The sequence below is a fragment of the Nannobrachium achirus genome (genome assembly GCF_963921795.1).
Source record: "Nannobrachium achirus genome assembly, chromosome: 9".
In the NCBI taxonomy this organism is placed as follows: Eukaryota; Metazoa; Chordata; class Actinopteri; order Myctophiformes; family Myctophidae; genus Nannobrachium; species Nannobrachium achirus.
Window position 1 is genome coordinate 25390323 of NC_137818.1, and position 24403 is coordinate 25414725.

The 24403-nt window shown below is 43.4% G+C and overlaps 1 protein-coding gene across 1 annotated transcript in view; it reads left to right on the forward strand.

Annotated features, from left to right (window-relative positions):
- LOC308290734 (pleckstrin homology domain-containing family G member 4B-like) overlaps positions 1-22626 on the forward strand; it is a gene marked incomplete at both ends in the record, with an annotated part of 35271 nt that extends 12645 nt beyond the window's left edge. The window contains 24 exons of the mRNA XM_080732643.1: positions 3160-3357; positions 3609-3983; positions 4961-5048; positions 5902-6081; positions 6357-6551; positions 7164-7284; positions 7793-7886; positions 8142-8228; positions 8597-8713; positions 10016-10114; positions 10315-10466; positions 11112-11250; positions 11524-11646; positions 12131-12328; positions 12646-13418; positions 14294-14758; positions 15275-15524; positions 17737-17826; positions 18259-18564; positions 18668-18838; positions 18955-19132; positions 19857-19973; positions 20884-21032; positions 22615-22626. Of these exons, the coding sequence (XP_080588769.1) occupies positions 3160-3357; positions 3609-3983; positions 4961-5048; positions 5902-6081; positions 6357-6551; positions 7164-7284; positions 7793-7886; positions 8142-8228; positions 8597-8713; positions 10016-10114; positions 10315-10466; positions 11112-11250; positions 11524-11646; positions 12131-12328; positions 12646-13418; positions 14294-14758; positions 15275-15524; positions 17737-17826; positions 18259-18564; positions 18668-18838; positions 18955-19132; positions 19857-19973; positions 20884-21032; positions 22615-22626 (4677 nt within the window). The remainder of the gene's footprint in view (positions 1-3159; positions 3358-3608; positions 3984-4960; positions 5049-5901; positions 6082-6356; positions 6552-7163; positions 7285-7792; positions 7887-8141; positions 8229-8596; positions 8714-10015; positions 10115-10314; positions 10467-11111; positions 11251-11523; positions 11647-12130; positions 12329-12645; positions 13419-14293; positions 14759-15274; positions 15525-17736; positions 17827-18258; positions 18565-18667; positions 18839-18954; positions 19133-19856; positions 19974-20883; positions 21033-22614) is intronic.
- Positions 22627-24403: the final 1777 nt, after the last annotated feature.

Here is a 24403-nt window from a genome sequence, read left to right on the forward strand (position 1 = left end):
GTTACCCATATATGGAGGCCACATACCACACTAACAGAAGTCATATATGAATCACAGTGAAGCGTGATGTCAGAGCGGCAAACCCATTCTGTTGTGGTTCCCCTGAAATCACAGTGACATCAGAGCATGATGTCAGAGCGACAAACCGATAGAACCACAGTGTCAGGCGTGACAGAGATACATACATGCAGTACATACATACATACGGACAAGCTGTGACCGTTTACATACTAATCTGCGACCTACGGTCGCAATTATTTCCAGTTATTTCCAGTATTTCAGTCTGATTCCAGGAATGGACGATGCCCAGCCTATTTCTGTTTTCTAATGATATTTGACAGACAGAGACATTTAAACTGTCCTCGACTACCGCTGTGGGACATCCTATCTAGTAATGTGAGCATAGCCATTTATTTCAGTGGCTGAGTGAGAGAGATCTGTGTTTATATAGAGCAGTGTGAATCCACAGCAACTGGATGCCAGCCTGGTTATTCCGGGGGCTAGGGAGATCTGCTTGTACAAGATACACATGCACTGAATACTATTAGGTGCAAGGGGGTTGCACAACTTCTGGGTTTTAGCCAATAGATCATTCAAATACTCAAGAACCTACAGTGTACGATGTGTGATGTACCTGTATGATGTACACATTTTTAACACAGAGATAGAAATGATTTCATTTCTAGGGTCATTAGTTCATGGAGTCAATATTATAAATACTGTACTGTACATATAGTACATACCATATCTTATGCAGCTGTTACTAATGCAAGCTCTGCATGTTGCAGCTTGTGTGAGTGTTTGCATCTCATCATCAGATGCATGTTAAGGGTGTGCATGTGCGATTGTGCCCGTTACGTAGTTGCCTTTTGCATTTGCAAAATGAGTGCTGCAGATTATTGTAATTAACTCCAGGCTGTGCTGTATTGAATTGTCTGCTGTGTTGCATTATTTATGTGCCCTGCTGTTACTGTACTTGACCAACAGAACTTCCCTCTGGGAAAATAAAGTCATCCTTGAACTTTTGGACCACTAAGCGTTTGTGCCCTGCCAGTCAGCTTATTCAGTATTCAGAGCAGCCTGGGAGGTGTGCACGTGCAAGTGTGAGTGTGTGCACATGTGCAAGTGAGAGTCAGTGGCTGTACACATGCACGCACGCACGCACGCACGCACGCACGCACGCACGCACGCACACACACACACACACACACACACACACACACACACACACACACACACACACACACACACACACACACACACACACACACACACACACACACCACGCATTATACTTATTAATTAATGCAAGAGGGAAACAGGCTAGCCGACCAGCATATAAAGACACATGCTAATGCTAATTTGTGTATGCTCACATAAACACGGATGAGCAATTGCTCATAACCTTGCATAGTCATGATGCTGACTCATGCGGCTCACCATGTGCAGTGCCCTTTCTGTTTCTGCTTTAAATCTCGCTGTCATTAAGTGAGCATTATAAAAGGCCTCAGCCTTCCAGTCTTTATGTGTTTGTTCATTTAGAAATGTATCAGTACTGCCAGGAGACCCATCCCAGCCAGCGAGACTTTTCAGTGTATGACTTCAGGTCACTTACAGGTCATTAAAATTCTTGGAATTTCCTAGGTTCTATTGCCTCTCTAACACGTGCGCGTGCACATGCACACGCACACGCACGCACGCATGCGCACACACACACACACACACACACACACACACACACACACACACACACACACACACACACACACACACACACACAAAGCCAGCGTTTTACTGACACTGTTTGTTTTAGTCTTGATGTAACAAGTGTTTGGTGTTATACAGTCATCATCTTCATCCATATTGTCCTCTGTGTCCCTTCTCTCCCTACTTATCATCACATTGCAATGTCTCAGTGAGGTGTGGACTGGAAAACTGTCTGGAAATGATGTAATTGTTTGGGATTTGACCTGACTGGAGAATCGGATGTTTCAAGGGTTGGTCACTCATGAGCCTGAACAATGGAACGTCCCAAATTAACATTCAGTTTATATTAGCTAGAGAGAAAATGGGAATTCAGTCAGACAAAGATGGACATCCAGAGTTTTCAGACGAATAGTTAACTTTCTTTTATGCAGAATAAACCTTGACATTGTTCCAAAGACTAAGAGGACTGCATTCCTCCCCCTGACAGGTGCAGAACAAACAGATGAAAAACAGACAGCAGTGTTTGAGCCAAAGGTAGTCTGAAGGGACCAGATTGATCACACCCAGATACACCCTTTCATTTTCTTATTCCCTTATATTCCTACACTGCAATCCAATGTACTATCTCCATCTGCAATTATTTACTGTGAAAGCTGTAGTCCATGTCAAACTATAGTCCATGTCTATTCGGGCTCCCGGCCCGTCGGCATATTGACGCAGACCCGTCTTTTCTTCTCTATTTTTCCAAATATGTTTTTCCTTTGTCTAGATGAAACTAAAATTAACATTAGTCCTATACATATATATTTTTGTTTAGTCCTGTTATTTGTAACCGGTGCACTGACATCAATCCTCACGAGTCATAACTCATAACACATAGCTGAGATGTAGCTGCCACATTCATACTACGACCCTGCATTCACTCTTCTTCTCCCATCCCACTGCCACAAATCTCCCCACGGTGCCTCAAACATGCAAGTACATATACATTTTAACCCCTGGGGCTGCCAGCGTGGCCTTCGTTGGTCTAAATAAAGCAGGGCCTAAAAGTGGGTGGTGGGCCACCGGCCACGAGTTCGGGTCAAAGAGAATGTGAAACCATAAACCCTGACGAGGCCTAGGAGCTAGCCTTGAGACCAGACCAGACACCACACCAAAGTCTGTTTACTGGCGTGTCTTGCAGCCAGTCCGACTGAACGTATGTTTAAAGAGGGAGATCAGAGTGTTAGTGCTTGGGTTTGTTTTACTAATGTTCAGCTGGTGATGGGGTGGAGGAAGTGTTGTGTGCTGTGAGAGAGGGGTAGGGCCGAAGGGTTTTGATGTCAAGTCTCCAGTGTGTGCCACCAGGGTTTAAATAAACGGAAAGACCAAAAAAGATTCACCCGACACGGCATCAAGCACCTTTCACCTGTTGTTCCTAAACCACTCCCTCTTGCTCCCTTGTTTCTCCAGAACCCAGATTCTGTGGAGGGGTTGATCCAGAACATTCTGTCAGCCCTCTATCCGCCCTTTGAGGCCACCGCCCCTATAGTCCTCAGCCAGCTTTTCCAGGTCATCGAGGGTCGTTACCAAGGTGACGCCCTCCGGTGCTTGTTGGACTTCCTGGTCCCAGCCAAGCACATTTTGGAGAGCGTGCAGCAAGCCGCATGTGTGAGTGGAGCGTCTTTGTAGACAAACACACCGATTTATGTACATACTGTACATATTCACACTCACACGCACGCACGCACGCGCGCACACACACACACACACACACACACACACACACACACACACACACACACACACACACACACACACACACACACACACACACCCTTAGATAAATAGATACTAAGCATTTAGCTGATTTATTTTATGTACAGTAATTACAAATATTTCTCCTCTCTCCATCATTTCAGGCCCAGTTCTCTGATGTGGTCTTCCTCTTTGAAGGCTGGCCACTGTGTCTGCGTGACCAAGTTGTTGTCCACCTCGCTCCAATCAACTCCCTGCTACTCCGCCCTGGTGACTTCTTCCTCCAGGTGGTGCCGTTCTGCAGCCAATCAACTCGTATCGTGGTCTGCAGCCTGCTAGAAGAGGAGGGGCTTAGGGCGAAAGTGGTTGAGGAAACCCCCATTGCAGAAACTCGCTATCCTTGCATATTCACTTCTGATTGGCTGGAGGAGATCAATCGAGGCCGCCATGGAACTCCTCTCAGCCAGTGCCTGCTCGCCACAGAGCAGGGCGTCATAAGGTTACCATGGGAATGGGTGGCTGTGCCTGAGTTTGTGGAGGTGCCGCAGCGTGCCGAGACTATTATGGCCTCGGCCCGCCCTTCCTCTCTACCTCGACCTCTTCCTCTATCTCGTCCTTCTTTCTCTCCTGCGGCGGATGCTGCTCAGGATTCTCAGACGAATCCTTCACTTCATCTTTTATCTGCAAAGGAATCCCCATCTAATCAGTGTCATCCTCCTACAACCATCCTATGTTCTCTGCCAACAGCCAAGCAGGAAACAGCAACAGAACGTAGTCCACGTCCCTGTGCATTCTCAGTGGAGACCAGGATATGTCCAGCAAAGCATGGCATCGCTGTGTCACTCCGCCTAGTGGACAATAGCACTGCTGCTTCATCTAGACTGGTTAAAGTGAATGACACTGAGTCAAAACCGATTGGCTGGGTGTCTCCTAATACCTGGGACAGTCGCTGCCCTGGAACAGGTACAGCCAAAGGTAGCCGAAGTGTAGATTCAACTACAAGTGTTAGGGAATATTCAATTAAATCTGCAGGCACAGATAAAAGCGAAAGTACACTTGTAGATTCAAAGCAAGACACAAACCTACTCGGTTCGAATACAAATCATTCAGCAGACAAGATCTGCAGCATAAACATTGAAGAAGGGGAGTACATTGATATACTACAGGCAGCTATGCTTTTTGGTGGAGCTCGTGCACTGGCGCAACAAGCACAACAGCAACAAAACCAAGCACAAATGTACCCACAGGCACCAACCCAAACGTGGATACATCCTCATGCACAGATTCAGTCACAAACGGTGACATGCATGCAAGCACGGCCGCACTTGCTACAGCAAACGCCAACATATTCACAAACACAAATACAGCCACCTACTAAAACACACACCCTCCCCCAATCAGATCCCGCTATGTTATTTAAACACAACTTGCAAAGTCAAGCTGGACCCCCACCGGCCCTTGACCATTCCTATCAACAGGATCCCCACCATCACCTGCATTCCCACTCTCCTGCCAGCCACAGCGAACCGCCTCACTGTGTCCGCACCGCACGGTTCTCAGAGGAACCTTGTACCCCATGTATGACACGGAGACAGGGTGGGAAGGTCTCCCGAGCTCAGGAGCTCAGGTGCAGATACAGAGATTCCTATCAGGCTGCCATACAAAACCCTGTGGCCATTAAGAGGGAGAAAGAGCTGGGGAATACACTATCCGTTTTGGATGAGGATGGGTATGATTTTAGCTCATCATGTGATGGGAGGCAAGAGCCACCAGAGAACGAGAGGAGAGGGTATCCATGGTATACTGCCCAGGGTGGGTGCTCTGATCCTGGGATTCAGAACCAGACAACTCCCCCTGCCTGTGGTGTTGTCTGTAAAGAGTCGGGGGAGACGAACTCTGTACCATGTTGGACATCTGGAAGTGAAATTCCTGCTGTTTGTGTGGACTCAAATGCATTGAGATGTGATGGAAAAACTGACTTGACAGTTGACCCTCATCCCTGGCATTTGGATGAAAGGAAAACAGCACCATGTTGGGAATTCAGGGATGTTCACGCCTATAACAAACCTCCTCCTGGTGTTGTGCATTATCAGGAGGCTGTGACAAAACACGAGGCAAATTTAGATTTTGGAGGACATATTGATGCCACAATATCCCAAAGAGTTTTGTTGAGCTCAAACCATCCCAAACGGATAGACATGACCTCTTTTAAGCCTTGTGTATTACCACCGAGTGCAAGCAGCCTTTCAGGGACAAATGCAAACATTGTTAAGCCTCATATAATATCGCCAAACAGATTCAACCCTACAGGGATGAATTCAAGCATTTGTAAAGTATTGGAAAATAACAGTGATTCTGCAGAGGTTCATGTCAACATTGCTAGGCCTCGTGTGATGTCACAAAACAGACGTGAAGCCACAGAAGTGGACAGAAGATGTTCATCTCTGTCCACCACAGTTGTGGACACCTCAGAGAAGTGTGAGGTGGTCGTGGTACGAGGTCAAAATGTTCGAAAGATAGACAACATTGTCTCTAGTACAGAGGAGGTGCCCAGGCTACATGTGGTCAAATGTAAAAACACCACTGCCTTTGGGCTGGTGTCACCCAAGATCAACAGAAGGAAGATATTCAACAAAGGTAGGGTTTTATGGAAGTTGTTGGTTTGTTGTATTGTTTTTTATTTTATTATTGTACTGTAGCCATTTTATACCTTTGTCTTTGAGTCTATTCTAGTATTCAATACTTGAGCTGAGGCCATATGCTATTGGATTCTGTTGGGTTCTATTCTAGTCTGCTCTGCTCTGTTCATATTTGTGTTGCTCCTTCAGTTTGTCTACCTCAAAAAAGTCAGCATGAAGGGACCTTATCAATTGTACAATCACATCCCACACTATATCCTGTTTCTCATGAAGGCAACCAGACAGAAAAAGCTGTCAGCACAGCACAACAGATAGAGAATCAGGAACAAACCCATCCACCTCCAACAGAGAACCAGACAACACCCCAACCTGAATCGATTCTACCCAGACCAGACTACCTGCCACTGCCATCTGGATGCCCAGATATCGGAACCCACCCCATCTACCTGGGAATAGCATGTCTCACAGGTTGGCAAATTTGGTTTGTTAAATAAGAAACAAATCGATAAAGCTGACATGTATTAACAATCATCAAAAGAGAAAAAAAGGATGTCTGCACATCTTTTATATTTTAACTTTGACAAAGCAGCTAATATAAGCGACACCATCAGTGGTAACAACTTATAAGGTGTTTGTAATATGCATTAATAATCAGTTAATAAGCCCCCTATAAGTCCTTATAAAAATGCTGGTGTGTTAAGACTATAAGTTAATAATAACATTGTAAATCAACTTTATCAACTTTAAGAAACTCATAAGGCTTTAATGTTCTTAAGCATCTTATATGGACTTATAAATGCCTTATTAACTGTAAATGAATGCTTATTGCAGGAACCTTATTAAAAGTTGTTGTCTAAATTGACAAAATGTCCTGCGAGGCAGTTATTACCTCAAGAGAAAGGAACAATGTGACTTTTTCCCCTCTCTCCCTCCATCCCTTGGAGGTACAGTTGGTCATGGAGGAATGCGGGTGATTTCTATGAAGTTGTTCCCTGACGCGATCATTGTTAATATCTAGATATTCTCTTGAGATTTGTCTCCTGTAATCTAACTTTTTCTCCCTCTCTCCATTACCTTTAGGAGGCAGAGACAGAACAGGAAGGGCAGTAGTTGAGGTCTATGGAGACCACCAGGGATGGAGGTCATTTGTAACTAACCAGGAACTCTGCCAAACACTGCTGTACTTCCACTCTATCATTAGGTAAGTAGAAACATATTTTGCCCTGCCTATTAACGCATAATGGCTTTTAATCATTTATACATTCAATTAATCAATGAACCACAGCAAAGTGCTTAGTCATTTGGTTATTTGAACAAGCTTGTGTTTGTGTCCGGGTAGCTAAGTTGGTAGAGCACTTACTTTTGGACCACAAGGTTCTGGGTTTGATCCCTGGCCCCACCAAATCAGCATATGAGTAGCATGGCTTAAGTTGTGGGGTAAGTACTGGGAGCTGATGGTTTTGTGCTCCACCTTAGCTTTCCATCTCCCAGGGGTCTGTCATATGAAAAAGGGGATTTACACCCTTGTTCTCGGCCAATACCGACAATAAGCCACTTGTACTTACTTAGGTGAAAAAGCAAACAATTGTTTTTCTTTTACAATATGATTGTAGTTGTCTGCTGTATGAATACAAATGTATTGTGAACTGTTTCATTGTGTGCTACTGGTGTGTATTCTTTTATTTACTGTATCTGTATATGTACTGTAGGAGAGAGACCAGAGATCTTGGGATAACAGTTGTAGTTGATGCGAGGAAGAACCCACCACCGCCATACTTCTTCAAAGCCTTGACGATGCTGCAGGTACCAAGGACACAAACCTCCTTCTATCAGCACTATTGCTGCAGTCCAGAGATGAATTGTCTTGTTGATTGATTGTTTATGCCTGGCTGACTTACCTGTTAAGTTCAAAGCATATGTTGTCTTGTCTTCATCAGGTGACTAAAACCTATATAAACTGTCACATCAATTTGTTTCTCTATTGTGTCATTGATGGTATGAGCTCCATTTACTTAATGAATTTCATCAGTGAATTATCAGGCTGTGTCTTTGTTCCAGGAGCAGACACCCCAAGTGGTTCACCATATGGTGGTGTTGGGAGAGAAGGACATCAGCCATCGCCCGGACAGATGTCCAGGGATACAGGTCAGAATTGTACTGTAGTTAGAATTGTACTGTAGTTGCCATTTTTTTAAAGTACACTGGGTTGCTCACTCTGAAAGTGTAAAACGTGACTGTTTCTGTTTAAGGTTTTTGTATTTGCTGTGTAAGAAGGCACTATAATTCTGTATACCACTTTATATTATTGTGCATTGTGTTACATTTTGCTATTATAGTTGTGTAATTAAGGCCTCAATATATGACATTTTACGTGTCAGCACGGATGAGCTATTCCAGCATTTAGTCACAACTGTAATTACATGAAAGGCTGTATAATTACTCTGAAGTTCAAACATATTGTGTAAAGGTTGTGTAAAGTTGCTGATGTCAGTCTGTCATGTGTTTTGAAACAGACTGAAATAGTGACTTCAGTGAAGGCCTTGCACAAGATGGTAGAAGCAAACCAGCTGACTTCGTGTTTGGATGGAACACTGTCCTACAGCCACCATGATTGGCTGGACCTGCACCAGGTGGGTACAGTACCTCATTCACTGTGTAAAGTTTATTTTATTGGAGCGGTGCGCTAGCACAAGCTCCCTGTACGTCGTTTTGTGTGTCCAGGCTAGTCTGAGAAATTGTCTTAGTCAGAACGGGATCTAGCTGCGCATGCGCGACTCACACACACACACACACGCACACGCACGCACGCACGCACACACACACACACACACACACACACACACCACGTCGCGATAAAAACAAAGGTTAACGGCAGCGAGAGGGAGACGGGGGGAGAGGAGGGAGAGAGAGAGAGAATCGTATTTCAGAGAGAGAGAGAGAGAGAGAGAGAGAGAGCTGCAAGCTCACAACGCCTCGCGCAAGACGCACATCGAGGTGTTGTCTGCGTGAAGATCAGCTGTTGTGTGTGTGTGTGTGTAGTCCGTTAATAACAACTAACAAGCATGGTATGTTGGAGTCGACCCCCTCTGCTGTCTGCGTCTGCCCGTGATAGCCGCTAGAGTGGAGGCTCACGAAGCATGCAGCCACCGTAGCGAGCCACGGGCAATCAAGAATTGACACATGTCAATATATAAAATGGGTGAAAAAAGTCAGGGACTTTGAACAGTCTATCCAAAATATCTCTGTTCCATCTATTCAGCATGCAGCCACCGTAGCAAGCCACGGGCAATCAAGAATTGACACATGTCAATATATAAATAGGTGAATATATTTATATATTTTATATATTTACCTGGAACTGCTCAAATTCACCGCTCCACTTCGAACCGAGGTTTGATTTTTTTATTAAGGTTCTACAGTTTCCTCCACAGTCCTCCGGCTGAGCGCTCAAAAACATGTTGGCAGTGTTTTTAAGTGGTAAGCCAGCATGGGAGGGAGATCTCTGTCGCTCCCCTAGCGACTCTTTAGAGATTGGTCGGGACACCTGTTCAGCTGGGAGCAGAACAGGAAGGAATAGCGTGTTCCTCTGCACACGTCAAACTCTTCTTGTGAAACTTCTCACTCTCATGTGAAAAGAAGTGATTTGTTGACTCCATGTGTATTGATTGAGACATGGTTGTCTCCTCCCTCCCAGAGACCAAACCGTAGGGGTTGTCAGTGACAGGAACTAAACACATAGTGGGGGATTGGCAATGACTAAATTGGGGAGAAAATGGAAAAAACAACAACGATAGTTTATGAATAAAACAATAATAATTATTATTATACATTTTTGTGTTATTTGTATCTGATGAATCCTTGCTTTACAAGTGCATTTATATGTACATAGTGCATACCTATATTTAACATTATGTAAATATTCTCTTCTTTAGAAGCTTCACCCCTTTGTGTCTGACCTGCATGAGGCAGCTGCTCTGCTACAGAAAGCCATCAGGAAGTTGGAGGAGACACCGAAGATTGACACTGTACCGGTACCAGTCTTTATAAATTCATTGCAATATACATATATATACTGTATGTACAGTACATACTGTATATGTATATGTTTGCTTGATAATAGATTCTGTACAGTAGTTGTTTGTGTTGGTGATTGCATAAACTTTAATACAAACATTCACTAGTGCTCAATTTTACGTTACAACCAGCGTGTTTCTGTCTTTACCTTTAATAGAATGTACAGCAGTGCATAGTGGATCAGAGAACTCTGATGAGGGATGTTCTTCAGGACAGCCGATTGGTTGGCTTGCAAAGAGAAGGCGGGGCCAATCTGGCCAGGCTAAGGAGGGAGAGTGACATGAAATACCCCCACTGTGAGGACTTCAGGTAAACACCCCCACTACATTGCCAAGTATGGTGGTGTTCACGCAACTCTGTCTGGAGTGTACAAATGTAACCAAATGGACCCATTAAGATCAATTTGATTACATTATTGTACACTCTCAGTACACTCACAAATGGATATATTAACACTGTTGATTTTACTGTGTATTATTACTGCAGAAATTACTTAGAGAACATAATCTCAACTGGCTAATGTACAACCAAACCATTGTCTTACAAAAAGCTATTTTCACTATCTTTGAAACCCTTTTGAAAGAAATGTAAAAACAAAATCTTTTTAAATTCTGTTCAATTCAATTTAAAGGAGCTTTATTGGCATGAGAAAACATACATTTACATTGCCAAAGCAAGTGTCAAGCAATTTTGACTGTGTGTCTGTATGACAAGTTGGAGTGATAGCATATTGAGAACATACAGGTGCTGTAGTAGACAGTGGACCAGTGCATGTTATGATTTTGTGCAAAATTTGAGACTACCTCCAAACACCCCTTGGCGCCCCCCAAGGGGGGGGGGGGGCGGACATCAGGTTGGGAAACACTTCAGTATACCATTGAATACTGTACCGTGCATGATAGAATGATTCTCACTCACGTGGATTATTGAATATGCTTTCTCCTTGCCTTGCAGCAATGCAGTAGACTCGGTGACCAGCCTGTACAATCACGTGGAGGAGCAGGCTCACTTTCTGGTGCAGAGGTCCAACATGTCACTGGAACACCTGGAGTACCTGCTCCGCTTGAGAGAGATGGAGGGACACTTCACACAGGTACTGGAGGTTTTTACACAGTAACAACATTAACACAACTTAAAATACCCAAATAAGAGTGCTCTATTGTCTTATCTGTGTAGTCTATTTGAAGAGCTCAAGTCAAAGTGTTTTGCTTATACTGAATAAATACATAACAAAAATAGAAGGTTTCATTATCTAGCTCTGAAAACCAGAAAGGTGTCTGCAGTTAATAAAATTGCATACCATAACATTTCTAGTGAAGTGTTAATTTGTGTAATAAGTGTAAATCTTCCATCTGATTGCTGAAAGATCAAGGAGTGGTTTGATGCTGAGGGACAGCGCCACCTGCTGGAGGCTGCGGAAGTGGAGGACTCCAAATTCAGAGTGGAACAGACACTGAACAGCTTCACTGCCTTCCTCATTGAAGCCAATGTGAGTCTCGTTTGTGTTAAATTGTAGCTGTATACGAATTGTCCCTGTATGTCTGTTTCCCTGTTTAAGTCTGCAATCTGTAGGATTCATGTCGTACCCAGGATACGATCCCGGATCTCTTGTCCATGGCCGGGCACAAAAAGGTCTGCTGTTGAACTAAATTATAACTGAGAGCTTATTTGGGATGGCGAGATATTTCCTTTTTGAGCTTCATACAGAACCTCTTGTGAACCATTAGTGGTCCTACCTGACCACAGAAGACAAGGGAGACCATGTCCAACCAATGCAGTTGTGTTAGTTATATTTTGTAAATATACTTTTACCATATAGATTAGTTAAAATAAAAGTTATATGGGCCTATTGCAGCTTTAAGAAAGATGGAAAGAGAAGTAGCCTTAATCAATCACTGAAAAAAACATAGGTCTAACTCACAATATAACTGAACTAACATGCTAACCTGATATCTCACTCTTTCTTCCTTCAGGACCGTAACCACCATGCCATGGCTTTAGTGTCAGAGGCAGAGAGGCTTCAGGCAGATGGATTGTCCTACCCAGAGACCGATGTCTTCAGAACCTTGGTCCGCACTTTCAAGTCGGACCTGGGGAACTTCCTGTCCAGGGCGGAAGCCTGCTGCCGGGAGCTGCAGATTATGGTCAACGTGTGCGACTTCTGTGAGCAGGTTGGTGGGAGTCCTTGCCAGGGAGATCTCAAATGTTTTTCAGACTTTAAGACCGCAATGAGTAAATGTAGTCTTTCACTGAAAACCAGTGTACAAAACAGATGTAGGTACGATTTGTTTTACCAGTGCCAATGTTGTACATTATAGAACTTGCTGTATTTCATTGCTTGTTTTATTGTTCATGTTGTTTGTTACTCTTTCATTCGATAGACTTTTAGTAACTGAAACATTTCAGATACATAAAGTGACAAAAAAAATACAGAAAACATACTGTTTTGCCCAACTGCTGTAATCTCTACCTCTGTATCTTCTATTAGGCTACTGCACTGGCTATGGAATGCAATGAGTACCTGGACCAGAATCAACCCGACAACCAGCCAGTACAACAAGATCATAACACCAACACCACCACGAACCCACCTCATACCCTCGTCACACAAGACCAACACCATGAGCATGACCATAATACAACCCCACACCATCAATTTAACACTCAACCGTTGCAGTACCAGCAGCATGACCATGATCCTAATACCCTCCCAGCGCCAGAATTGGGACCTGCCACTCCTGACATCCCACCGACAGGTTATGACCCAACCCTACTCCAGGCTTACGAACTCCGGTTCCTAAAATTCAGCCCTGAGCGATTTCAGGAGGTCAAGGCCCAAGCCTGCTCCCTGCAGGGCTCCAGGGGGATGCGGGTCTGGAATGTTGCCTGGCTGAAGTGCCAGGAGGCCAGGCAACAGCTTCAGGAGAGGATGCAGGAGGTGACTGAGGCCTATCATCAACAGCACCAGACTGCCTGGTGTGATGATCGCCACAGCACTGAGGGAGACTTTGATGGTCAGACTGTGTCACCTAGTGGTCAGAATATGGCACTGCAGTCCACCCCTGGGCCAAGTCACCCTCAGTGGGAGGGAATCATCACAGGGGCAGTGGAGATGAGGAAGAGAAGGCCAATCCTCGGGAGCAGTACTACAAACTCCATAAGTGAAGCCTTCTGTGATGCTGGCAAACCTGAGAATATGCTTCCTAGCTATGATGCTAGAACCAATGAGGGGTCTAGGGCCAGTCCAGACTCGCCCCACAGGTACAATTATTGTTATATAATATAATGATAATAATAAATACTATAATTCACGGAATCTGTGTGTGTGTGTGTGTGTGTGTGTGTGTGTGTGTGTGTGTGTGTGTGTGCGTGCGTGCGTGCGTGCGTGTGTGTGTGTGTGTGTGTGTGTGTGTGTGTGTGTGTGTCTGTCTGTCTTGGCGTGTGTCTCATATAACCACGAAGTGTGCAAAGCCGAATCTGCAATTGCAATTAAAAAAACCCTCACAGTAATATATGTTTGGCCATGCCAGGCTACTTAAAAGGTTTCAATAGCATTTTGTAATAAGCAAATGTAATAAAATTACCTAAAGTAGGTTAATACTGTTTCTTATTTACCAATTTCAGTCTAACAGCCAGAACATAACAACGGCAACGTTTCAGGAAAACATGATGTTTGTGGCATATCCACCAGTAAGACTCCCTAATTGGGAGATAAGCGACCGTCAGGTCGCATACACAAACTTTAGAAGGCAATGGTAGCCAATCAGGAGGGAATATGGGGAATGGGACAGATCCATGTTGATGACATGACTGTAGACATACTGTGTACCGCTTTGCGTGATTTTACGGGAAAATCTGTGGGAGCAGTGTCCAAAAATGTGTTTTGCAAGAATCGGCCCCATGGTGGCGCTATAAGAGGGCCATGTGAGAAATGAGGGGTGGAGGTTATGGTTTGGCAGCCAAGGAGTGTGTGTGCATGGATAGGGGCAACAAAGGCGTAAATATGAGTAGGGGAAAAGTGTGACGTGACTGACTGACAGACTGACAGCCGGTGGAGGTTTTGATAGTAACTGCGACTTGACTGTCGCAAAAAACACATTGGCTCTTAAAGCTGCTTGTTTACCATCTCTTCCCAGGTCGCCCAGGAGAACAGAGAGAGAGAACAAGAAGAGGGAGGCTAACAACCGAGCGAGGCGCGAGAGAGACGCCGCGGCTCTCTCTCAGTCGCACACCGTCGGCTGCCAGTGGTTCCCATGGGGACGAGGCTTGGGCACTCGGTCGGCGAGCGAGGCCTCGTGTTCCACTGTGGTAGCGTCCCCGACCGCAGGGTCTAGGTCAGCACCCGCTCCGCCAGAGCCCCTGGCTCCAGGGTCATCGCCCTGCTCCCATCGCGGCCATCCGTCCTGTCGGATCCTCCAGGAGGCACAGAGGTTCCAGATCTCCCGCCATGGGAGCTTCTGCTCGGAGGAGGCCTTTGTGGGAGCGCTGGGAACTGCGGGAGGCAGTGGCGCTCCCTGCACTAAAACCTCCAGCCTGCCAGTCAGCAAATGCGAGGGCTCAGAGTGTGTGGCAAGTGCAGAGGAGAGCACCAGCAATGCCCTGTAAGTTTATGATAAATGTTTTGTGTGTGTGTGTGTGTGTGCGTGCGTGCGTGCGCGTGTGTGTGTGTGTGTGTGTGTCTCTAACCTACTTGATAACGTCTTCACCCATGTGAGACTGACTTTTTGTGTATTCTTTTTCTTCATCTGTCTCTAAGCTTACATTGAAGTAACACAGGTACAGTCTTGCCTGAACTGATATGGAATTATTCTATTATATTCTATTCTATTCTATTCTATTCTATTCTATTCTATTCTATTTTCTGTTATATATCTGCTGAGATTATGAGAGAAGCTCAGTATCTCTGTCTCTGTGTCGTGGCTGTTGATTTATTTACTAAAATGTGTTTGTTTGTGTTACTTGTTTCTTTTTGAATTCCTATATCCCAAGACCATCTTGTCATTGGCATGCCATAAAAGCAGTAAATGTATAAGTCAAGTGATTCTCTTGCCTTAACAAACATGTAGCGTTTCTGTCTGTGTTTTGTTCTTATAAAATGGTTGTGTGTGTATTTACAGGAGGCTACAGCGTGTATTGGAGGAGTTGGTGTTCACAGAGAGGGAGTACGTCCGCTCCCTGGGCTACATTCTGACCCACTACCACCCCCTGCTGGACAGGCCAGACATTCCCCAGGACCTGAGGGGGAAGAGGGGGGTTATCTTTGGTAACCTGGAGAAGCTTTATGACTTCCACTGTCACTACTTCCTCCCAGAGCTGGAGGCCTGCCAGCGGGAGCCTGCACTAATCGCACGCTGCTTTCTCAGACATGTGAGTAGTAGGGCATTAACAACATTACGTCGACTCGACTTTTAAAGTCGAAGTTGAGTCGGTCCGTCATTGTATGATGTCATCATATTGACGGGGGGTCGGACCGTCGGACGGTCAGGCGGAGAAACCACACTGACACACTGCTGTTTAACTTGAGCATCTTGTATTAAAAGATCTGTGTCTTGACAACTGACATTCAATATAAATTATTATATTATAAAACATAGTAGGCCTACCTTTAGCCCTATAGCCAGGCTATTTAAAAATAGACAATCTACAAGCTCACAGCGCGTCGCGCTGCAATGATCAAAGCAGCTGCAGCCCATGATCAAGCCTAATTAATTTATTCTCCGTCCCGCGACGGTGTTGCGTGCAGAGAATAGCAGATCTCCAAGGCAAGCCCTCATAACGGGCACATCCGTGATGCAATGTGAGTGACTTGTAGGCTACTGTACGAGTGAAGCAGTGAAGCTTGTAACCTTCAGTCAGCTGTTCTCAGCGCAATGCCATCCGTCACGGCGCCCGGGTGAAGTTAAATGTCTCGCTAGGAGCATACCACACGTCTCACCAGCCAACAAAGAAGAGGTACGAATGAACTGAAACATGCGCTGAGACTGAACGGTCCCCAAAATAACACATTTGGGGAATTGATTACATGAAACAGGCAATTAGGCATGCAGTCTAAACTGTCTCTTTCTCCTTTTTTTTCCCTTCAACTTCGAAGTCGATTGAGTCGATTTGTCGATCTTTTGGTTAATGCCCTAGTGAGTAGTAGCCTACTAGAGGGATAGCGTTTGAAGGACCATACTGATGTCCATTTATATTGGCCACATATTGACATAGTAACTAACCATTTTCCCATAATTGCTTTCTTCATATGTTTACATTTGCTTCTTAACCTTTTCTCTGCCATTTTAAACATAGCTGTAGTAAGCAGCTGCCAAATTGTCCTTACCTTTTAACGTGGGCACGCGCACGCATCGTGCACAATCTGTGCGCGACTCATCTAGTAGACGTGTAGACTCGGTGACAAGCTTTCGAATACAAAAAACTCCATTGAAAAAGACATATCCGTTGCCACGCTGTATCTCTGCTTATCAGCCAGTGTTTACATGAAAAAGCATTGAAAAAAGCCAACTGTGCGCTATGGTAACACGTGGACACGTTCGCGCACAAAACGCACGATATGTGCGGGGATCATAATCCAGGCGTGTAGAGACTGGATCAAAGTTTCCAAACGCAAGAATCCGATTGAAAAACGAGTGTTCCATCGCCCAGTAGCTTCCACTTCTGTTACACAGTAAACCAATGGAGGCGGGACTATGGCCCAGGCTCAGACTGGATACGGAAAGCTGGATCCGGTCCAGACCGGAAATGACCGGATACAGTTAGGGGGGCGGGCCTAAAGAGCCAGAATCAGCGAAAATCTGCGCTAATACTTTTAATCCTTTCATAATGATTAAAGCTAATTAAACTTTGCGGGCTCTACGGGCATGGCAGCGCGGTACAGCGGGAAATCTACGGTCTCTACGGGGATCGCGAGGTATGAGTTAAGTGGACACATGCAGAGCGATATATTGAACAAACACATAAACATACGCATAAAATAAGAAAGCCTCGTTGCAATAGTTTTGCTCGTATGCTTTGTGTGGCTCAACTAATTGCATGACAATAAATATAACATCCAACCACACAGAGAAAGGAGGGAAGGCCAATGCCTTACCTTAACTGCAGCTGCGACTCCTTCTCTGTGTCCATGGATCTGTCAACGGGTTTGGAATCCTGTTCCGTGACGCCAACTGTGGTGGAATTCAGATCAATCAATAATCATGAGAAAATGAGGAGACAAGACAATTATATTAGGTGGTGTGTGTGTGGTCAAGTTTATATATAACATGATATCATGGACAGAAGTACAATTAACACTCTGGTCAGTGGTAAAAGAGTTCTGCCCAGAAGAATGGTCAAACACTAGAGTTATACTGTGGCTTCAAGGCCTCTGGAACAAGCTGTACCATAACAAGATAGGCTTTATCAAAACAATAGTTACTGAGGCCTTCTGAAGACCTCTCGACTCCTAACTATCAAGTATTAGTATCATCATACTGTACAGACCTAGATATTAATATAGTCAATGAATACATGATCTACTCTATAACGTCATACATAATCAATCATGATAAACTCTAATCTACTGCAATTCTTTCTGCAGAGCGAAAGCTTTGGCCTGTATGCTCACTACAGTAAAAACAAGCCCCAGTCAGATGCCCTGATCCTCCACCGACGCCACGACATCTTCAAGGTCAGCCTCTCCATTTGTCCCCTCTTCCTACTGTGTACATTTCATTTTCAACAAATGCCATGTGGTGAATGCATCTGCATTACAATTCTAAGCAGGAGTGTGAAGTTCATGCAATATTCATATTTACTGTATATCGTCACTGTCAGGCCTTGTATCTCCAAGTTTCAAATTTGTAATTTTTTCGCAAAGTAAAGCACTGCTTCATCTATAAAGCCATCGCACAAAAGTAGTGAAAACAGCTGATCTACAAGCACACAACGCCTCGCAGTGCGAGGCATTGTGTGCTTGTAGATCGGCTGTTTTCACTAGTTTAAATAATTTTAAGAATTATACAAAACAAACGGTTTTGGACACCCGACACTACTTCACCTGTATCAAACTACACAGATCCAAGGCACACATTTTGACAGACCACATTGTTTTCTCTCCTAGAGAAAACAACAGGAGTTAGGAGATATGATGGACCTGTCATCCTACCTGTTGAGACCCATACAGAGGATCAGCAAGTACAGCCTGCTGCTCTTGGACATGTTAGCCCTGACCAGCTCGCACAAGACACACGATATGGTCCACGATGGTACATGTGGCCCAAGTGTATGTGATGAAAGTTTGCGTGCTTCTGAAATGATGAACCATGAGAGGGAGAAGGCTGACATCCAGGCTGCTGCAGACCTGGTTCGGTTTCAGATGCGCCATGGCAACGATCTCCTCACCATGGACGCCATCCGGGATTGTGATGTAAGATAGCCTTTAAAGAGTAGACAGAATAACTGAGAATTTAAATTCAAGAGATGAGTAAATGAATCTCCTCTCCTCTCCTCTCCTCTCCTCTCCTCTCCAGGTGAATTTGAAGGAACAGGGACAACTCATTCGCCAGGATGAGTTCACTGTGTTTTTCAGGAAGAAGAAATGTGTCCGCCGCATCTTTCTCTTTGAACACCTCATTCTCTTCAGCAAAACCAAGAGAACTGACATTGGCAACGATGTTTACGTCTACAAACAGTCTTTCAAGGTTTGTACACAACGTTAAAAAATAAAAATGATTTCGTGATCGACGTGAACACACTTTAAAGAGTCAGCTGGAACCATTTGTTCACCTTTTTGTCCACCACTCTCTCATTTCTGCAGACATGTGACATTGGGATGACGCACAATGCTGGGGTCACCGGTCTGAGTTTTGAGATCTGGTTCCGCAGGAGGAAGAGTGAGGACACTTACACACTGAGAGCATACAGCATGGAGGTCAAGAAAGCCTGGACCACAGACCTGGAGAGGATCCTATGGGAACAGGCAGCCCACAGTCGAGGTAAACATGTACAGCAATTTTTTTTACAGTACAGTACCTGTATATGTATACTGTACTATGGGCATTAATGTCTGTGTGTGAACTGTGAATGTGGGGAATAGGTTGTTTGTAGTCTCTGTAGCAATGTAGGAGCTGTATCTGTGAGTACAGTATATGCAAGTTGTTAAGTGGATTAATGCAAGAGTGAATTATTCAATTAATCAATCAATCAATCACAGATAACTATACATAGAATAGGCTTTACAAAAAAAAACATAATTAACTGAAACTGTATTGTTTGCTTACAAAACTTACTAACTAAAACTAACTAAATTCACAAAGTCTTTTTTTTATTTTTTATTTATTCCATACAAAAGACTAGTATTTTGGTTGTATATGAAATCTATCTTCTATTTCTTATTTGATGCCAACTATTAACCGTGAATACGTTTTTAAATGGTATGTTATTAATACATAAAACTTGTTCTTACCTTAACTTGAATCTCACCCCGGAAATATCGAATATTATGATAAAAACTAAAGCTAACACTAAACCTAATGAAAAACTAAACTAAAACTATGAATTTTCACAAAATAAAACTATATTTCCAAACCTACTTTAAAAAAATGAAATAAAACTAACTGAAATTGATCAAGTCAAACTAAATTAATTAAAAACGAATGACAAAACTATGATAACCTTGTTGCCAATCAGCCCATTGAATTATTGACTACATATTTCCAGAGCTTCGCATGCAGGAGAGAGTTTTTATGGGAATGGGCAAGAAACCATTCATGGACATCCAACCCAGTGAAGCTGCCATTTGTGACCGTGCCGTCAACTATGTTCTGCCTGGGAGAAGTAAGTAGTTCTACAAATGACACTTAGCAGGAATAGACCAAAGACATTTCTATTGACAATATTCATGTGATGGTCCTTTTGCTGATACACGAATATGGTCAGGTGGAGATACAAATCTCCCAACAGCTCTTGGTGTTTCCTAAATCTCCAATTTACTAAACTAAACTAAACCAAACTAATCTAAACTAACTATATTTTACTTACAGCAACTAAAAGCGGTGTGCTATTGTGCTTATTCACCTGCCATATTAATATCTCATAATATGACATCTATTGTTTATGTTTTTTTAGTCCCTGTGGCGTGTTGTTCACACAGGGGTTTAGAATACCCACGGCCTCACTCCATTGGCTCAGGCAGCACGGCATCCACCACCCTTAGCCAATCATCTTCGTCATCGGGTCGGGGCTCTTTACCCCCTATTGGAAACCAGTCGCAAGGAGTGGAAACCAATCACATTGGCTGTTCCTCCCCTGAGGCAGTGACTGAAAATGAAATCAACAACCATCATCTTTATCACCATCATCTTCATCATAACTGTGAACAGCAGAAACCAAATGGCTATCTTCTGAGTGAGTTTATTCCCCTTTATCTCTGGCTTTCTTTGCCAGCCCTATAGCCTTTTGGAAAATTAGTATATATTAGTATATAGCACTCTTTACAAATGGACATTTTCTACTGTACAAACACAAATAGTCATTATCTATCCGCAATGCTCTTTAGCTGTGACAGAATCGTACATTTTGTTTCTTCTGTTTTTGCTATTTCAATCATGAACCATATGAAATTGTGAAACCATTGTTCCAAATTGTATCATACTAATTCCCTGTTGTGTTTATTCAGTAAGTAAATGTGCATCTAAACCTAAAATAATCTCATTGTTTTCTATAATTGTGTGTTTTTCTAACCTAGTGGAGAACACAGAATCCTCAGGACAACATGTCAGCCTCTTTGGCAACTCAGAACACAGCTGCCTTGAATCCTCATTTGCGTCCCATACTTCCAAGCCCCGCCCATCACTCAGTAGAACACCTAGCCTGAGGACAAATGAGTCACCAATGGTAAACAGGAAAAAAACAACTATTGCACCCAAGCCACCAGGCCTGGCTACCTCTCAGGTACAAACATAATATTATATGTGATCATCCATCAGTCAATACAGACCAAAATAATTTGGGAGCCGGTTTCTGAATTCTTACATTACAAATGCTGTATACTGTATTTTAATAATAGCCTGGCAAGCCAGCCCTACTGTGCTCACTCACTCGTTCCTTCCCCAGTTTCAGGTCTGGACTTATAGGCACCGAGTATGAGAAATCAGAAAATGATCGGGGCCAATCAGTGACTGCGTTTCAACTACTGTCCGCACAACAAGTGAAAAGCTTCCCCTGATTGGTCCATGTGTAGATGGTGACGTAGAATACATGCTGTGGCATTTTCAAAACAACAATGGCTACCTTCGATGCAGCAAGTGTAACAGTAACGCTTAAACGATAAAACAAGCAATAAGTGAAGTTATTTCAGAGTTGGAATCAATTACAACAATTAAAAAGGATCAGGAGTATGCCCTAGCGGAGTTCATCGGACGAAAAGATGTGTTTAGTTTGCCGTTTTTCCGACTGGCTGTTGTGATGACGTCAGCTGTTTTGCTACGCTGATTGGTTAGAGGAGTCTGTCTGTCAAGGCAAGTACTCCGGCCCACTTTTCAAGCTGCCTATAGCTCAAAGCCCAGACTCATATTGTGGGAACGAACGAGTGAGTGAATGCACAGTATGAGGCTGGCTTGCCAGGCTATTTTAATATTCCCTGGTCCCATGAAAATGAATTCTCATTTTTGCAAAAGAAGACTGTACTGATTGAATACAGGAAGATGTATATGTTTAGTTATATTGTATGTTGAAGCTGAAGTTGAAGCTATCATGAAGTCTATCATCGTTTTTATATGTACTGTATGTATCTGATGTGTGATATCTTTCTTGTAACAGGGCGATGACATTGTCATTGGAAAATCAACAGAGGTTTAAAGTGTGGATAAGTTACTATCGGTAAGAAAAGGCATAATATACATTTTCCAATGATACAGTATGTGGATCTGATGCGCTTGATGTTTTATAATCTATTGCTTTTCAGATTAGCACATTGAAGTCTACTGGTCACCATATATATCCTGGAGGATGGAGGGATGGATTATCTCCATCCAAACCAGATTAACTTCATCCAAGCCAGACGGTTACATTAAATATAACAGGCTATTTGGGGAATCTACTTCATTGCAGCTGTCATCTTTGACTCTGAGGAGAAAGGAGGAACACCTGTTCACCAATTCAACTGCCACTGTTTGAATTCAAATGACTTTCCAGCCACTCAGTGAAATATGCATATATGAGGTCTGGTTCCGTAACAAGAGAAGAGATGGGACTGATAGAGGAGGATGCAACCACTCTCATTTGAGGAAGAATATGCTCTTTTGTGGAGGCAGACAAATGTGAAAGTAAAGAGGCAGACAGGAAATGTGGAAGTTGCAAGCTTGATTGCCAGTGCCACAAAGTAAACCCACAACTTCCTGAAAACATGCTTTGTCTCCGAGACCTTTGAGCCTATTGGCATACCCAACATTAATCTCTTTGCATGTGATTCTGTCAGCTGCTGCACTGACCCTGCAAAGTAGATAAAATATGTACAAAGAAAATAAAATATGTTTGATACCAGACCGCACAAAATGAAAATGAGCGTATATAACTGCAGCAATATTTGGTAAGAACCACTTTATCAGTTGCCTATTTTATGTCACATTTACAAACATTTGAAATGTGTAAATGTAAAATGGGTCTCGTGCTGAAACTTATAAATGTGTTGAATTCTCATGCCTTCTTGTTACACAGTCATCAAATTAGTTTGTTAAAGAGATATGCATGTCTTATTAGTTAATACATTTCTTTTACTTTCAGATCCACTGTACTGTACCTTCTGTACAATTATTTTTAAGCAGGGATCAAAGAGGATTTTGTATTTGCGCTAATGTATTTTTGATTTAATTTCTTTGAAGCTTTTTATACTGCTGTTCTTTTGGCAAGTTTTCTTTTTGTTCATATCGCTTTATTTGCTCTGAGATTGCTACGGTAGTCCTTTCTTTGAATAACTCATGGAGATAAGGTGAGACCACTAGCCACGCAAAGGGCCTTTTTGGTAGTGCGATGAATTAAGGTGTACACACCTTCCAAAAATCGGACTAATAAGCTGCCCTGGTGATTTAGCACAGGTAGCATTGTCTGGGAGACTGGGATGAAACGTGAAGCCAAGTTGTATCACAGAGCCTGAATAGGATTATTATGACCTGGGATGCATCGTACACTATTACCCAGCCTGCTTTTATTTGTGGTTTGGTATATTTTGTTATGATAAGCAAGCATGTCTGTGGGATGTACGACCACTCACATGATACTGTGTGAGGAATGTGTGAATGAATCCACATTGTCAGTCTGGCAGGCTAGGACAAAGGTAGCTAACACTGACCATGAAAGCATGATCACAATTTTCCCTGCAATAATTGGCCTTATATTGTATACTGTACAGTACATAGAAACTACGGTACAATGGACCGATTGTCAAAAATGAATTTACTCAAACATGAAAAGGAATGGGTTTAGGTTAATGGTATCCTTTTCAGAACTCTACAGGTTTCTCCCTCCGCAACAAGCCAACACAGGCCTGCATAACTGCCCTAAACCTTTACATTTCACGGACCCCCAAATACACTTTGACCTGGCCTTGGGCACATTTCCTAATAATGGTGATTCAACCAGGCAATCCGGTAAACTTTCCTTTGAGACTCCCTTAACTCCCTTTTAAGAAGTTCTTGACGTCCGACTTCTCAGTTACTGACAACATTGATGTGTCACCATACGTCACCAGTTGATTGTGGCTCATTGGCTATGGGGCCAGCCAATAAGGAGAAAGTAACACGAAATGACGAAATGATGACAAGTAGACTAGGTGCCAGATGATATGTAGATCAGGTCTGGACGACCTGATGAAAAAATCACCCCACCTACATTACTAAATGCATGGTCAGGGACCACAATCAAGCAATACCTTCCACCAGTTGAAAATCACCCGGCCTGCCGTTTGGCAGACCCACCCCAGGGTCTCTGCCAGACCTTGTTAGCTTTTGCCTTTTGGACAGCCACTTTCAGTTGGGTGTCCCTATTTTGGGCATGCTATTATTGGTGATTTTTCTTTCCCCAAAACATCTTTTGAAAATATTTGCATGGTCTATCTGAATGTTGTGTTCAATAAATGGGTCTATACAATGTTAAGCAAGGGAGGCTCACAACTACTGTTCAGAGATGGGGCACAGACCACTTAATACACTATTTGGGGTCCATCCTTTGGTTCCAAATGCATCAATTTACCAGCTTTGCCATCTTCTTGA